Source organism: Xenopus laevis, chromosome 9_10L (genome assembly GCF_017654675.1).
Source record: "Xenopus laevis strain J_2021 chromosome 9_10L, Xenopus_laevis_v10.1, whole genome shotgun sequence".
In the NCBI taxonomy this organism is placed as follows: Eukaryota; Metazoa; Chordata; class Amphibia; order Anura; family Pipidae; genus Xenopus; species Xenopus laevis.
Window position 1 is genome coordinate 16,427,150 of NC_054387.1, and position 15,665 is coordinate 16,442,814.

The 15,665-nt window shown below is 43.4% G+C and overlaps 1 protein-coding gene across 1 annotated transcript; it reads left to right on the forward strand.

Annotated features, from left to right (window-relative positions):
- The first annotated feature begins 7,577 nt into the window (after positions 1-7,577).
- Positions 7,578-15,217, forward strand: prelid3b.L (PRELI domain containing 3B L homeolog). Its single transcript, NM_001086075.1, is given in 6 exon segments — positions 7,578-7,624; positions 11,400-11,568; positions 11,790-11,879; positions 12,012-12,082; positions 12,708-12,810; positions 13,524-15,217. Coding segments are annotated over 6 exon segments (585 nt in total). The 5' UTR covers positions 7,578-7,592; the 3' UTR covers positions 13,644-15,217.
- Positions 15,218-15,665: the final 448 nt, after the last annotated feature.

Genomic DNA, 15,665 nt, shown 5'->3' on the forward strand with positions numbered 1-15,665 from the left:
AACCAGCAGCAACATGAAAAAAAGTAAGATTTAATTTCTATGGTGCAAATGAATGGGAGAGGACAAACTGGGCACTGGGAACTTAACTTCAGGCAAGCCTGGTGGGGTGGTACCTGTCTACCTCCTTGCAAAGGGTAAATCTGACGAAAGTGGTGCCTATGGGAGTTACGAAGGATTTTTAGTTGAAGGTGCTCTATATAGTTTAAAGTGAATGCAAAATTGATGAGAGTGCTATTGTAAGAATATTTGCAATGTACATTCATTATTTATTTTAATTCCAAGATATTAAAGGTTACATGTACTGTTAACATCAATGAATTTTGTTCCAACAGCCTGCTGGTCATTTTCCTACCAGTCTGACCACCAAGTAGTCAAGGAAGTTGTCAGGAGAAAGAAAGGGCTGCTCTGATGTTCTTCTGCTTAGGAAAAAAATTAGAAACCCTTCTCAAATCTTTCCTAAGCAGAAGAACATCAGAGCAGTGCTTTTTTTCTCCTGACAACTTCCTTGACTACTTGGTGGTCAGACTGGTCAGAAAAATTACCAGCAGCTGGCAATAGCAGGTTTCTGGATAACGGATCCCATACCTGGACTACCAAAACGTAATTATCTCTTCTCTATGATTCCATCTCCTAATCCTACTGCCCTAAATAAAACCATTGGGGCCTATACGTGGAACCAAAAATGAAGTAGGATTAAAAGGGAAGATTTATACAAACTATTTAAAGGAGACTTTGAAATTTACTATCAAGCAAGTATCCTGACTAAAATTTTGGAATTTACAAAAGTCTCTTCTACAGTACAATGAATACACTTAGAGAAAATTGATATTCCTCCCTTAGCCAAAACACACATTTTAGTACCATAATAATCGCTTGGAAATATGGCATAAGTTTATTCACCCACCATCTTCCCTGTCTCCACTGACACAAAATCCGGAATCCTTACCTGGTATATTAGATCTGGGTTTTGGCACTGCTTTCAGGTTATCCAATCCAGTTTTGAAATGTTTCCTTCCCTCTGAAGTAGAAATGATACCTTTTGTGATAAAAACCAAAGAGAGATGGTCATCTACAGATAGGTTTTCCTGGCCAGTAAAAATTATGGTTGATCCCAATGTTATTAATAGGGAAAAAAGATAAAAATATAGGAAGGCTGGTATTTTTTTCCAGAAAGGGTGGCAACCCTATCTACAGATAACTAGAGATATCTGCAAGTGCAACACTTTTTATATATACTTTACTGTTACAGGGGTTGTTCACCTTTAAATTAACTTTTAGTATGATGTAGAGAGTGATATTCTGAGACAATTTGCCATTGGTTTTCATTTTTATTTATTTGTAAGTGAGTCATTTAGATTTGTATTCATCGCCTCTATAGGTTGCAATTTCAGTAATCTGGTTGCTAGGGTCCAAATTACCCTAGCAACTATGGAGCGATTTGAATAAGAGACTGGAATATGAATAGGAGAGGACTGAATAGAAAGATGAGTAATAAGTAGCAACAACAATACATTTGTAGCCTTACAGAGCATTTGTTTTTTTAGATGGGGTCTGTTACCCCTATTTGAAAGCCGAAAAGAGTCAAATAAGTAAAAAAAGAAAAAAAACCTATAAAAAATAAATAACAAAGACCAATTGAAACGTTGCTTAGCATTGTCCATTCTATAACCTACTAAAAGTTAACTGAAAGGCGAACCACCCTTTAACAAAGTCCAAATGCAGAAAACTGACCACTTTTGAAACCCTTTATTCACTGGATACAAAGCTTAGACACACTCTAGCATTAATTTACACACGATTAAGGGATTATAAATACTTAAATATGCCTTCTTATACTACAGCATGGGAAACAAGAATGGGCTTACATATTTAAAATAAATTCAAAATGCTCAAGCTTTCAGGAATATCCAAAATATGATTAAGGAGATGGTATGGAACTCCTGTAGCACTAAAAAAACTGAACCTGTTTCCCACTACTGGGAGATGAGCATATAGTATTGGTAATTTAGAACATATCTGGTACTTCTGTCTGCCCCTTTAATAATGCTGTACCATAAACTTGAACCTATAGATACCACTAAACACACTCTTCTATTCGAGTTGTTGATGGCTGGCAAAGCATTCATTCCAATGAAACACCAGCTAAAGAGGGAGATTGAGATTCATTCTGTTCTCGGGTAAGTAACTGTTATTGGCCAGTGCCTCCACCTGTGAGCTTACCCTTTTTCTGGGGTCTCTGGCAGGCACCCCAACATCAGAGTTGGCCTAGAGCTTAAGTGATCAGCCTTTGATCTTATACTAGAGACCCTGGTTTGATTTCATGTGGCAGCTCCTTGTGACTAGTGATGTGTGTGTGTCATGAAAAACTCAACCTGCACCCAACCTTAACCCACAAATCCTTAACCCGCACCGATCCAAACCTTAACCTGCACCCAACCCTTACCCGCAATTCCTTAAAGGAGAACCAAATCCTTTATATTAAAATCCCCTACTCCCCTACCCTACATAGACCCCCTCCCTGCTCCCCCCCAGCCTAGGTGTTACCCTGGGTAAATGCCCCTAACTCTTTACTAACCCCTCATTGCAGATTCAGGGCATCGGAGTTCACAGGCTCCATCTTCTTCTCTTCGGTAATCTTCAGGAAGAGAATGGCGTGTCGGCGAATGCACAGTTTCCGCAATCTGCTGGTCCTGAACAACTGCGCATGCGCCGAAAGCCACGGAAATTGCCAAAGACCCAGAAGAAGACCTGATGATAACCGAAGAGAAGAAGATGGCGCCTGTGAACTCCAATGCCCTGAATCTGCAACGAGGGTTAAGTAAAGAGTTAGGGGCATTTACCCAGGGTAACACCCAGGCTGGGGGGGGGAGAGCAGGGAGGGTGGTCTATGTAGGGTAGGGGATTTTAATAAAAAGGGTTTAGTTCTCCTTTAAGCCGCACCTGACCCTAACCTGCAAAACCTTAACCCGCACCCAACCCTAACCTGTAAAACCTTATTCTGCACCCAACCCTTACCCGCAAATCCTTAACCCGCACCTGACCCTAACCTGCAAAACCTTAACCCGCACCCGACCCTAACCTGCAAAACCCTAACCTGCACCTGACCATAACCTGCAAAACCTTAACCCGCACCCGACCGTAACCTGCAAAACCTTAACCCACACCCGACCATAACCTGCAAAACCTTAACATGCACCGACCCTAACCTGCAAAACCTTGACCCCCACACCAAACCCTACTTGAATTTTCAGGAGGAGTATACTTCCCCAGTCTGACCTACTTCCAACCCTTACCCAGAATGGTTGGCCAAATCTCAACTCAAACCTGCCCACCAGTGACCTGCGACCCTAGAAAGTCACTTAATCTCCTGGTGTCCTGGCATACTTAGTGTACCTATAATGGCTGCCTTTGTTGCTATAAAGCGATTTGAGTCCCACGAGAAAAAAGCACTATATAAATCCCTAATTCCTTATCCCTTGAAACTACTTCTGTGACCGGATGCCATCTACTTTCTACTGGAGTTTAACCCCAAGGTAAACTGAAAAAAAAAAAAAAAGCTACAGAAATGAGATGGGATATGGCGATGAGTGCAGCTGTAAATCAATGTGTCATTTAAATCCCTAGATAAAAATCACTATATAAATCCCTGATTTCTTATCTCTTGCAACTACTTCTGTGACCGGATGCCATCTACCTTCTGCCCCTTGAGTTTAACCCCAAGGGGAACTGTAAAAAAAAGCTATAGAAATGCAATGGGATATGGTGAAGACTGCAGATAAATCAATGTGCCATTTTCCTGAAAGCTGAGAGTGTAAAAGCTGCATCTGGAAATTAAACACCAGTGTAACACTGATATCGGATGCCTGTGCTACTGCCACTCACTGGGACTTCCTGAGAATCTATTACTTGGGTACTGAGCTGAATATTTCTGATTTTGGCTGGTCTGTAAATCCCATTTCTCTTAAGGCCATCATCTTTATGATGAACCTTCTACCAATCAAACTCCTCCCCTGATGCCTTTAGACCTATTCCTGTTCATCTGTTGTGTGGCACACTAGCCTCAACCCCATGGGTCAGGGCAGTGGCTTTGGGCTGGCATCCATATCTCCTGGGTCAAATGTGGGTTTGGGCTGAACTATTCTTTCCATCTGCGACCTTATTATGCCCCACTTCTCCTCTGCCAGTCTTTATTTATAGACACGTGAATGCCATATCCCACCCCTTTAACATCAGAGATGGGGGGATCGGGCATTTTTAAATGCCAACATTCTCAGGAAACCCACTGTAAACGGGAGAAAATCTGCTCGTTGAATGTGCACCCAGGCAATGCTGTGCCTGTACATCATGTGCCCCTAGCCTAAAAGGATTTCTGTTATCAGGCCTGGACTGGCAATCTGTTTATTGGGGCAAATGCCCTATGGGCAGGTCCGGACTGAGAATTAAAATAGGCCCTGCCATTTCAGGTACACAGAGGCCCAATCAGCCCACACAGCCCCCACCAGCCCACTAAATACTGACTTTCTATGGCACCCTATAACAGCCCCTCTGGCATTTGCCAGAACCCACAGATTATTGCCAGTCCGGGCCTGCCTATGGGACACTAAGTTTAATGTTAAAGGGGACCCGTCACCCCAGAAAATTATTCAAAATCCTATTTTATCACATTAGCCAAGCAAAATGAACTTTAATTACACTATATAATTTATTTGAATCTTGCTTACTTCCGTCTGGGAATTAATAATTATAGCAAGCAGGCAGGAGCCATTTTGTGGACACTGTTATTAAGACAAGCCTTGTATCATCTCAGAATCTTGTTTGTGCACCAGAATGGGGGACCTGATGTCCATCCCCATGCCCTGGCTACACAATTAAATGGTAAAGAGAACGGGGGAATGGGGGGAGAGCAGTGACATCTAGGAAGTGAACTGAATGGAAAGTGAAAGTAATTGTTTCCCTAAGGCATAGAGGAGGGGCAGACAATATTTGATTGACAGCTGTGATTTTTAAATGAGCTTACAACAGCTATGATTATTTTAATAAAAAATAGAAATTGGATTTCATGTTAAATTTGAAAAGGACTTTTATTATACCGATTTTTGTGTCTGGGTGACAGGTCCACTTTAAATGGGGTGCTTGAGAAGCCGCCAAAGAAGAAGCCGCCAAAGAAGAAGCCGATGAAGAAGACCAATGGTTTTTGGGTTTTTTTTTACTTTTATGGGGGACCCTGACCACCAGTGGGTTTTTTTTTACTTTTGTGGGATCTTTTTTTAACTTGTAGGGTTGTTCCCTGGCCACCATTTTTTTTAAACTTGTAAGGCGGGTCTGGCTGCCAATGTCACACATTTATATGTGGGTTACTTTGATTTCAAAGAAATCATGGTTGTTATTGATTCCGGAAAGCTTCCCACCTGCCCATTGTTCCCAAGGCTTCAGAGGCTTTGATCTTCCTTATCTGAACAATAGGCTACCACCAGGCCCGGACAAATGCCAGAGGGGCTGCAATAAGGTGCCATAGAAAGCCAGTATTTAGTGGGCTGGTGGGGCCGATTGAGCCTCTGTATAGGGCTGATTGAGCCTGTGTACCTGAAATGCCAGGGCCTATTTTAATTCTCAGCCCAGACCTGTCTCCCACACTATACAATCTTCCCTGATTATCCTTTGTTTAGTTAAGGGTGATAGAAGAAGGGCACATTGTTGCCTGTAGAAATTGCCACTTTCTCAAGATCGGACTGGGTGGGACATCAAGGAAAAAACCCTCATTAACCTGCCATCCCAGACCCAATCCCCGCCTGCCCTCTGTCACTGCTCTCTGCTGATTGCGACAAAAGTATGTATAAGGTGCACACAGGGGGGGGGGAGTGGCTGGTGGTGGGTGATTAGGGTTGCCACCTTTTCTTAAATTTTTTACCGGCTGGTGGGGGGCGGGAACAAAAGGGGTGGGGCCGCGACATCAAAAGGGGCAGGGTCACAGCGCAGAGAACCGAAGACTGAGGAGAAAAGATTAGTTATAGGGGATTGGGGGCAGGCCGAGGGCTCTTTTTAAAGGGTATTACAAATTTACCGGCAGGTGCTTTACCGGCTAGGATGGCAACCCTATGAGTGATCCAGCAACAGGGGCCCATCGGTAGGGTTGGTAAAATACCAGTCAATACCAGGCCAGTTTTACAATGTATTAGCCAATAAAGTTGTAATCCCTCTTTTCGGCCCGCCTCAGCTCTGCCCCTGGTCCGCCCCTCACAGCTCTCTAGTCTAGTCATACTAAAAGTTAATGTAAAGGTGAAATCCCCTTTAATTTTAACAGGGGGCTGAGCTGTAATAGGGTTAGGCTGCATGTGCAGCGCAAGTCAGGCCTGAGACCCAGAGTGTGGGGCCTGTGAGTGGGCAGAGATCCAGAGACACAAGCACAGAATTGGAAACAACAGGAAGGCTGTGTCAGTCTCTTGAAAACTTTATCTCTAAAGCTTTTTAGAAAAAGGGACTCTGCTTTGTTTCACCTTGAAAAGTGACTTTTAAATGACTCACAAAGTGCCCCGGAGGCCCTCCAGGTGGAACAGCACAAAGTGTGACAGGAGAAGTCACCTTTCCCCTACTTACACAATCCAGCCCGGCTGCTTATGTCATTCCCACCACTCAGCATGTCCTTGGCACCCGGCTGCAAGTTATATTGGGAAACAGAGGGAGACACAGAGTGCCGGGGCAGCACTGACAATTATTAGTCTCTTTATACTAAATACAGCATCCGACATAGAGAAGGAATGTTCTGGGCACACAATAAGCCTCATACTGTACTGTCTAAGGGAAACAATATGGCACCTCCCTCCCATATGTATAAATACAAATATACAGAGAAGGAATGTTCTGGACACACAATAAGCTATACCCTCATACTGTACTGTCTAAGGGAAACAATATGGCACCTCCCTCCCATATGTATAAATACAAATATACAGAGAAGGAATGTTCTGGGCACACAATAAGCTATACCCTCATACTGTACTGTCTAAGGGAAACAATATGGCACCTCCTTCCCATATGTATAAATACAAATATACAGAGAAGGAATGTTCTGGGCACACAATAAGCTATACCCTCATACTGTACTGTCTAAGAGAAACAATATGGCACCTCCTTCCCATATGTATAAATACAAATATACAGAGAAGGAATGTTCTGGGCACACAATAAGCTATACCCTCATACTGTACTGTCTAAGGGAAACAATATGGCACCTCCTTCCCATATGTATAAATACAAATATACAGAGAAGGAATGTTCTGGGCACACAATAAGTTATACCCTCATACTGTACTGTCTAAGGGAAACAATATGGCACCTCCTTCCCATATGTATAAATACAGAGATGAGAGCCACTATATGGAAGCACATATATAGATATATAACATACAGTACATATATAGGCATAAACATGTGACCAGAAGTTGCTGAAGGTCGTCTTTACTGTAAAAGTGGGCGGGTCCTGCACCAAGCTCAGCCCACCGGCTGTGACGCAGGGAGTGACGATTTCAGTCCCATGATTCTCCGCGCGGTGCCGGAGTTACTGTCACTCGGAGATAGAACGGGGAGGCGGCAGGATGAAGATCTGGACATCGGAGCACGTGTTCGAGTGAGTAGCGGGAGAGGTCTGGTATGGAGGGTGGCACTGGAAGATCGGCCACTAGGAATTCTAAAATCTTCCACGATCTATCCACTGTTTCGGGGTCCCCGTCTGTACCGCCTTCTGTGTAATATTGTAACTGCCCTATGAGTTGTACCCCCACTAGTGTATGGCAACTGCCCATCCAGACCAGACTTACCCCATATGTACCAGAGTTTAATGCTGATCCCCAGCCCCCCAGTATTAGTCCTCCCCCAGTGTAATACAGTAACAGCCACCCCAGCCTCATATATAGTCTAATAATTGTGACCTCTTAATATATATTAACAGCCACTCCAGCCTCATATAGTCTCATAATTGTGACCTCTTAATATATAGTAACAGCCACTCCAGCCCCATCCCACCAAGTGTAGTTCTACTACTCCCCGTTATGCCCATTATATAATAGTAAATACTCTCCTACACCATACACCATTGTAATGTAACTTTTCTCTTTCTGCACCCCAGTGTAATGTAAGAACTTCCCCATTCTGCACCCGGTGTAACGTAGGAACGTTCCCCATTCTGCACCCGGTGTAACATAGGAACTTTCCCCATTCTGCACCCCGGTGTAACGTAGGAACTTCCCCATTCTGCACCCGGTGTAACATAGGAACTTTCCCCATTCTGCACCCCGGTGTAACGTAGGAACTTCCCCATTCTGCACCCCGGTGTAACGTAGGAACCTTTCCCATTCTGCACCCGGTGGAACGTAGGAACTTTCCCCATTCTGCACCCGGTGGAACATAAGAACTTCCCCATTCTGCACCCGGTGTAACGTAGGAACTTCCCCATTCTGCACCCGGTGTAACGTAGGAGATTTCCCCATTCTGCACCCCGGGGTAACGTAGGAACTTTCCCCATTCTGCACCCCAGTGTAACGTAGGAACTTTCCCCATTCTGCACCCCAGTGTAACATAGGAACTTTCCTAAATCTGCACCCCAGTGTAACGTAGGAACTTCCCCCATTCTGCACCCCAGTGTAACGTAGGAGCCTCCCCCATTCTGCACCCCGGTGTAACGTAGGAACTTTCCCCATTCTTCACCCCAGTGTTACGTAAGAACTTTCCCCATTCTGCACCCCGGTGTAACATAGAAACTTTCCCAAATCTGCACCCCAGTGTAACATAGGAACTTTCCTCATTCTGCACCCCAGTGTAACGTAGGAACTTTCTTCCATTCTGCATCCCAGTGTAACGTAGGAACTTTCCCAAATCTGCACCCTGGTGTAACACAAGAACTTTCCCCAATCTGCACCCCGGTGTAATTTAGGAACTTCCCCCATTCTGCACCCCGGTCTAACGCAGGAACTTTTCCCATCTATGGGTGCCATAGATTGTTACAAATAGTGTAGACTAGCCATGGGTACCATAGATTGTTACAGATAGTGTAGACTGACCCTGATATCACATATAGAGAAGAGTGGTTCTGTTGTAGCTGGACTTCCCAGTCTGTAGCTCTTTTTTGACATGTCTTACTGGGCCAAGAGCCTCTGGCTACTGCAAATCAGTGCTCCCCTTTACTAATACAGGGGACTTGCTCTCTCATGATATAGAGAGAATTGTGGCACCAGATTCGCATTTCACTGGTTTTATTTGGCCTTTGTTCCACAGTGTACAGCAGAGAAAGTTACATAGATAAGATTATTGCCGGTTGTGTCCTTGGGAAGTTTTAGTGTCTCCTCTCCCTGCCGACAGTCACTGAGGTCACACATTCCTTATCCACAACTAACCGGTTAGTGCTGCTTGTTGTGCAGGAATGTGCACTAATCCTGTGGTACAAACACACATCCATTGTCCCACAATATTACCCCATGGCCGGATACATTGTTACAGACACTATAGAGTTGTTGCAGAGATGCAGCTGATGTAGGCACTATCTCACTGCATGTGTAGGGAGAGGTGCAGTTGTGCAGCTGTCGCATGAAGTGAAACCTAATTTATAACAAGTCTTTAATCAGATTTATCTGCAGCCGTATTCTTACCCCTTGTGCTTTGTGTAACAGTGCAGTGTAGGGGGTTGTGTGTAGCACATTGCTGTTTAATGAACATACAAATATTAAACTCTCACAGTCGCACAGCACAGTACATGTAAGAAGGCCTGGGACTTAGAGTAGGAATCTGGTTCTGCTGTAGAACATGAAAGATCAGCAGTGTCAGGCAGTGACGTGCCGCTTCCCAATTGCTGGTGCCTCACGTGCTTCTGCCCCGTGATCCCTATTCCCATCTGGCTTCACTTTTATGTTGTATTGTGTTTCATTTATGGTAAACTGTCATGCAGTACTGCTCAGCTTGTGTCTTCTACATTGCTCTGCCTGTGTCGTCTACATTGCCTGGCCTGTCTTCTGCATTGCTCTGCTGCTCTGCCTGTGCCTTCTATATTGCTCTGCCCGTGCCTTCTATATTGCTCTGCCCGTGCCTTCTACATTGCTCTGCCCGTGCCTTTTACATTGCTCTGCCTGTGCCTCACACATTGCTCTGCTGCTCTGCCCGTGCCTTCTACATTGCTCTGCCCGTGCCTTCTACATTGCTCTGCCCGTGCCTTCTACATTGCTCTGCCCGTGCCTTCTACATTGCTCTGCCCGTGCCTTCTACATTGCTCTGCCCGTGCCTTCTACATTGCTCTGCCCGTGCCTTCTACATTGCTCTGCCCGTGCCTTTTACATTGCTCTGCCCGTGCCTCACACACTGCTCTGCTGTCCGGCCTGTGTCTCGCACTGCTCTGCTGCCGGCCTACTCTGTCTGTGCCTTACACAATGCTCTGCTGCTGGCCTACTCTGTCTGTGCCTTACACAATGCTCTGCAGCAGTCTTAAAAATCCCGTAAGATCGCGGCCGCATCTGTTTGTTTCCTATTGCCTGGATCAGTCTGATATTGCCCACCTCAATGTGGGCATAGTGAGGAGGCATCCGCTCATTTGGCCACCTTTAGACACGGCTCTGCTGCCCGACCTGTGTCCCAAACATTGCTTTGCTCCGTGGCTCAGTCTGTGGCTGCGTCTGAGTATTTGCTGCCTGTGAACTTGATTAATTCCAGTTAACAGAACTCCTGAGATTCTAAACAGAGGCACTTTAGATTTTATAGCGAAAGTATGCTGTTTTCAGAATAAATCTCTTTAAAACTATCTACTATTTGGACATTTCCATCAGATGCCTCTCCCTTGCATAATCCAATGATGTAAACATAATCAGTGGCCTTGTTGTACAAGAAATAGTACTGGCCTGTTGCCTAATGCTGTGCTGAGACTGCAGCACCCGCCCCGTGTCTCTGATGCAAGCGGTTCCAAGCTTTGCAGATCAGGCTGCAGTTGTGTAGAGCCACAAATTTGTGGCCTTACCCAATGCCATTGTGCAAATAGAAGAATAGAAGGGGGCAGGGCTGAGCTTGGCCGGAACTGCGACTGAAAACGACGAATAGAAGTGTCTTGATTAGGATCTATATGTTCCAGAAGTAAATCAACAATAGCCCTATTCTACATACTTATCATACAAGGAAAACTTTACCCCCTGATAACATAGAAGGACATAAGAAGTCACCAGGGACTCACGGGATTCCAAGGTGATTTTTACTGATCTTTTACAACAGGGGTACGTTGTTTTTTTTTTTTATAATGCACGTCTCAATGAGTCATGTGATACAAATGACCTCACTAAGCACTGATGACATCACTTAGCATTTCTAAGGACACATTTGTAAAATATATGTATATATTCACCAAATTGACCATATTCCTGTCTTTCTTGCAGCCACCCATGGGAGACTGTAACAACAGCCGCCATGCAGAAATATCCCAATCCCATGAACCCAAGTGTAGTTGGGGTGGACGTATTGAACCGGCACGTTGACTCCAGCGGCAAACTGCACAGTGAGCGGCTTCTCAGCACGGAGTGGGGTATGCCATCCCTGGTCAAGTCGGTGAGTTGATATAATAATGTTCCCAGCCCAGGGGTGCTCCTTCTAGCCAGTTAGCGGCAGGAAATCTGCTGTGCTTAGGAAAATGCTTCCCCTAGTTTTAATCATAGCATTGTCATATGTTGAATCCTTATGAGCTTTATACCTTGTGATAATTGTATTTAGTAACTTGACTGCACATAAGCTTACTGAGCCATGCCTTACTATTTCATGCTCTCTTCTAGATTATTGGGGCATCCAGAACAAACACCTACGTTCAAGAACATTCCGTGGTGGATCCCGTAGAAAGAACGATGGAGCTAAAATCCTCCAATGTAAGTCTGACCCTGCTGTCTTTTCTATGTTATTGCACTCGGCAGTTGCATAATGTATTCACTGCTCTTGCTTTATTGCTGCCATAGTAGTTAAGATGGCCATGGACTAATGGGCTGTTCCCTTTATTGCAGATAACATTCACAAACATGGTGTCCGTGGATGAAAGGCTTGTTTATAAACCTCACCCCCAAGACTCTGGAAAGTGAGTAGCAGTATTAATGCCGCATGTACTTTTAAAGGGTTGTCAACTTTTTAGAGAGTAATATCCTGAGACAATCTGCAATTGGTTTTCATTATTTATTATTTGTGGTTTTTCAGTTATTTCGTTTTCTATCCAGCAGCTCTCCAGTTTGCAGTTTTAGCAATCTGGTTGCTAGGGTCCACATTATCCTAGCAACCATGTATTGGTTTAAATAAGAGAAAGGAATATGAATAGGAGAGGACCTGAATAGAAAGACGAGTCATAAAAAGTAGCAATAACAACACATTTATAGCCTTACAGAGCATTTGTTTTTTTTAGATTGGGTCACTGACCCCCCCCCCCCCCCCCCCATTTGAAAGCTGGAAGGAGGGAGAAGAAAAAGGCAAATAATTAATAAAATAAATAGACCAACTAAATAATTTAAAAAAATAAATAGACCAGCTAAAAAGTTGCTTAGAATTGGCCATTCTATAACATACGAAAAACTAACTTAAAGGTGAACCACCCCTTTAATAGACATCAACCCTCCATATGTAATAAATAGCACATGGCCATACCCACCATAATGTGCTTTTATAAGGGAAAATAAACCATTAAATGGAATAACGAATGTATTACGTTACAGAACCGTGCTCACGCAGGAAGCCATCATTACAGTGAAAGGGGTCAGTCTAAGCAGTTACTTAGAGGGAATAATGGCAAATACCATCTCTTCCAATGCAAACAAGGTAAGTGCTGCCTGTGTGCAACTTCCTGTTCCCCACGTTCCTGCAAATGCTTCTATGCTTTTCCCAAATTGTTCAGTGTAAAAATGCAAACTGGGTAAATAAATAAGTTGTGCAAAATAAAAAACGTTTTAATATAGTTAGCCAAAAATGCAATGTTTAAAGGCTGGAGTGACTGGATGTCTAACATAATAGCCAGAACACTACTTCCTGCTTTGCGGTTCTCTTCCTTTCCTCTGATTGGTTACCAGGCAGGAACCAATCAGACACTTGAGGGGTGCCACATGGGTCACAATTGTTCCTGTTGAATCTGAGCTGAATGCTGAGGATCAATTGCAAACTCACTGAACAGTTATGTTCCATGTCCCCCCCCCTTTAAAGTCGCTGACTTACTCAGAGTTTAGGAAGGAAGTAGTGTTTTGGCTATTATGTTAGACATCCAGTCACTCCAGCCTTTATACATACATTTTTGGCTAACTAACTATATTAGAATTTTTTTATTTTTCACAGCCTATCTATTTACTCAGTTATTATTTTTACACTGAACTGTTCCTTTAATTGCCTGCTTCTTGGCTCATTCTGATTGGCTGATCCATGCATGGTATTTCATTCTGGGAGTTGCTATCCTCGTTCCTTATAAATCATCCACTCTGGAATATTGAAATCAGGACAATGCTGTTGGAGGATCCGGAAATAAACCCCTTGTTTTGTTGCAGGGCCGGGATGCCTTGGAGTGGGTAATTGGCAGATTAAATGCTGAAATTGAAGATCTGAGAGCATCGACCAGAAGCAGCATAAGGTCGTCAATGGCAGCAGCGGCGGTTGTGGAGAAATGATGTCACGGAATGGGCCACAGTAGTAATAGATGTTAGATGATGATACAGAGCAAGCCGTGGCTTCCCTCCACGCAGTTAATCTATTTATTCTTATTTAAGAATGTATCTTTATTAAGTAGGATTTCAAATTGGACTTTGGAGGGAGGCAACGACTTTGGGGGAACAACAGTGACATTAGGGGGACCAGCAGGCATCCCTCCATGGATACGACTGGATGCCAGCCCTTTCTAACATGGCCAAATGCCTAACTTGGTGTCGCGTGGTCTGAGAATTGAAGAACCCCTTCTCTAAGGCTGAACTGGGGTGGCTATGGAAAGATTTCCATTTCTTTTAATACTGCCCATGTTCATTGTATGGGACCAACAGTTCAGTCATAAGCCCACCAAGTTACCCATGCCTTTAACAGAATAATGCCTTTATTCCGGACGCTAAGGCCTGCTGTTTGCCTGGAAACTTAGCAAATCTTGTATTGCCGCTAAATAAATTTAGGCTTAAGAATGGTTAAATGTTCCCTTTTATTATTAGTAAGAGTTTCCTTTAATTCCTGGCATTAAAGAGGCAACACAGACCTGTGTCCAACATCAGCACTGTGGGTCTTTTAGTTTTACCCTGGGTACATCTCCCACCCTCATCTGTGTCTCAGATTTACAGACAAGGAGGACTTCATTAAAAAGGGTATCTAATTGGCAATGGTAATTTCATTTATGTCCTCAATTGCTCTGGGGAACTAGGAGCCCAGAAAATAAAATGAAATGCAATAATATACAAATGTCCAAATTCAAAATCAAGCAGTTAGCACATTGACCATAAGGTGTATGTTGCCCACTTTCAATGTGCATATATAACCAGCTCTCAATTGGATACACATTCCTGTATTCACAGCAAGGAAAGTAAGCTTGTATTGTATTTACCCCACTCCCAGTGCTGCCAGTTCAGGTGAAAGCTACAGTCGTACAGTGCAGGTTATAACATCTAACAATGAACCCCTTCTAGAATACAAGGGTAGCCAGGAGTTTATACTTTGTTACTTAACAATATCAGGGTTGGGCTGAGAGTTGTAGTACAACAACGTTGCTCTCCATACCTAACCCAAAGGAATGGTTGGAAAATGTATTGAATGTTCCAAAGACAAACAATGAAGGTGTTATTATTGAAGTACTGTGGGGGGGGGGGTATTTAAATGAGCAATATTAACAGCAGTGTTGGAGTCTGTCTAATTGCAGGGAGAATAAGCCTCACATTTCAGCAGTGGTACAAATGACACTTAGTTTTTGTTTATCATTTCTATTTAATATATATATGTATACCTGTTAATGTAACCAATGTTCAGTGGTTCTGGGCATCCAGTGAGAGATCCGACTGAGAGGTACAAGTTCAGGCAGAGAAGAAATGCTGGAAGAGAGAGAGAGAAAGAGCTGTGTGTGCTTTGTGCCAGCCTTGCATGTATGGACACTAACACGTACATGGACATTTTTGTAAAATGATCACTCCAGAGTTTATTTTTCTAAAAATATTGTTCTTACTAAAAGGGATGTTCTTTCATCAACAAAGCCTAGTAAAAATGTGAAAACCCAGCTTTGGCTCTGTGTGCTCTGTTACTCTGCATGCCAGTGTGTTTGTTTGCCATACTTATATCATACTGTTTTCATTAGAGTATGTGGGTATAGCTTACAGTTCCCTGTATTTCTATGTATAGAAAATACAGACATATAAATACAATTATCCTGGAAAATGCCCCAGATCAGTCCAATTGTAAAAAATAAAAATTCCAGAAAAAAATAGCTTACACCTAACCTTTTAGGTAGGGATGCACCGAATCCACTTTTTTTTTTGATTTGGCCAAATCCTTTGCGAAAGATTCGGCTGAATCCGAACCATAATTTGCATATGGAAATCAGTTAGGGGGTGGGAAAAAGAGAGCCATGCACGAAGTGCGCGGCTAAAAAAAATGTTTGCTTCCTTTTTTGTGACAAAAAGTAACATGATTTTAAGGATTCGAATTCAGTTCGGCCATGCACAAGG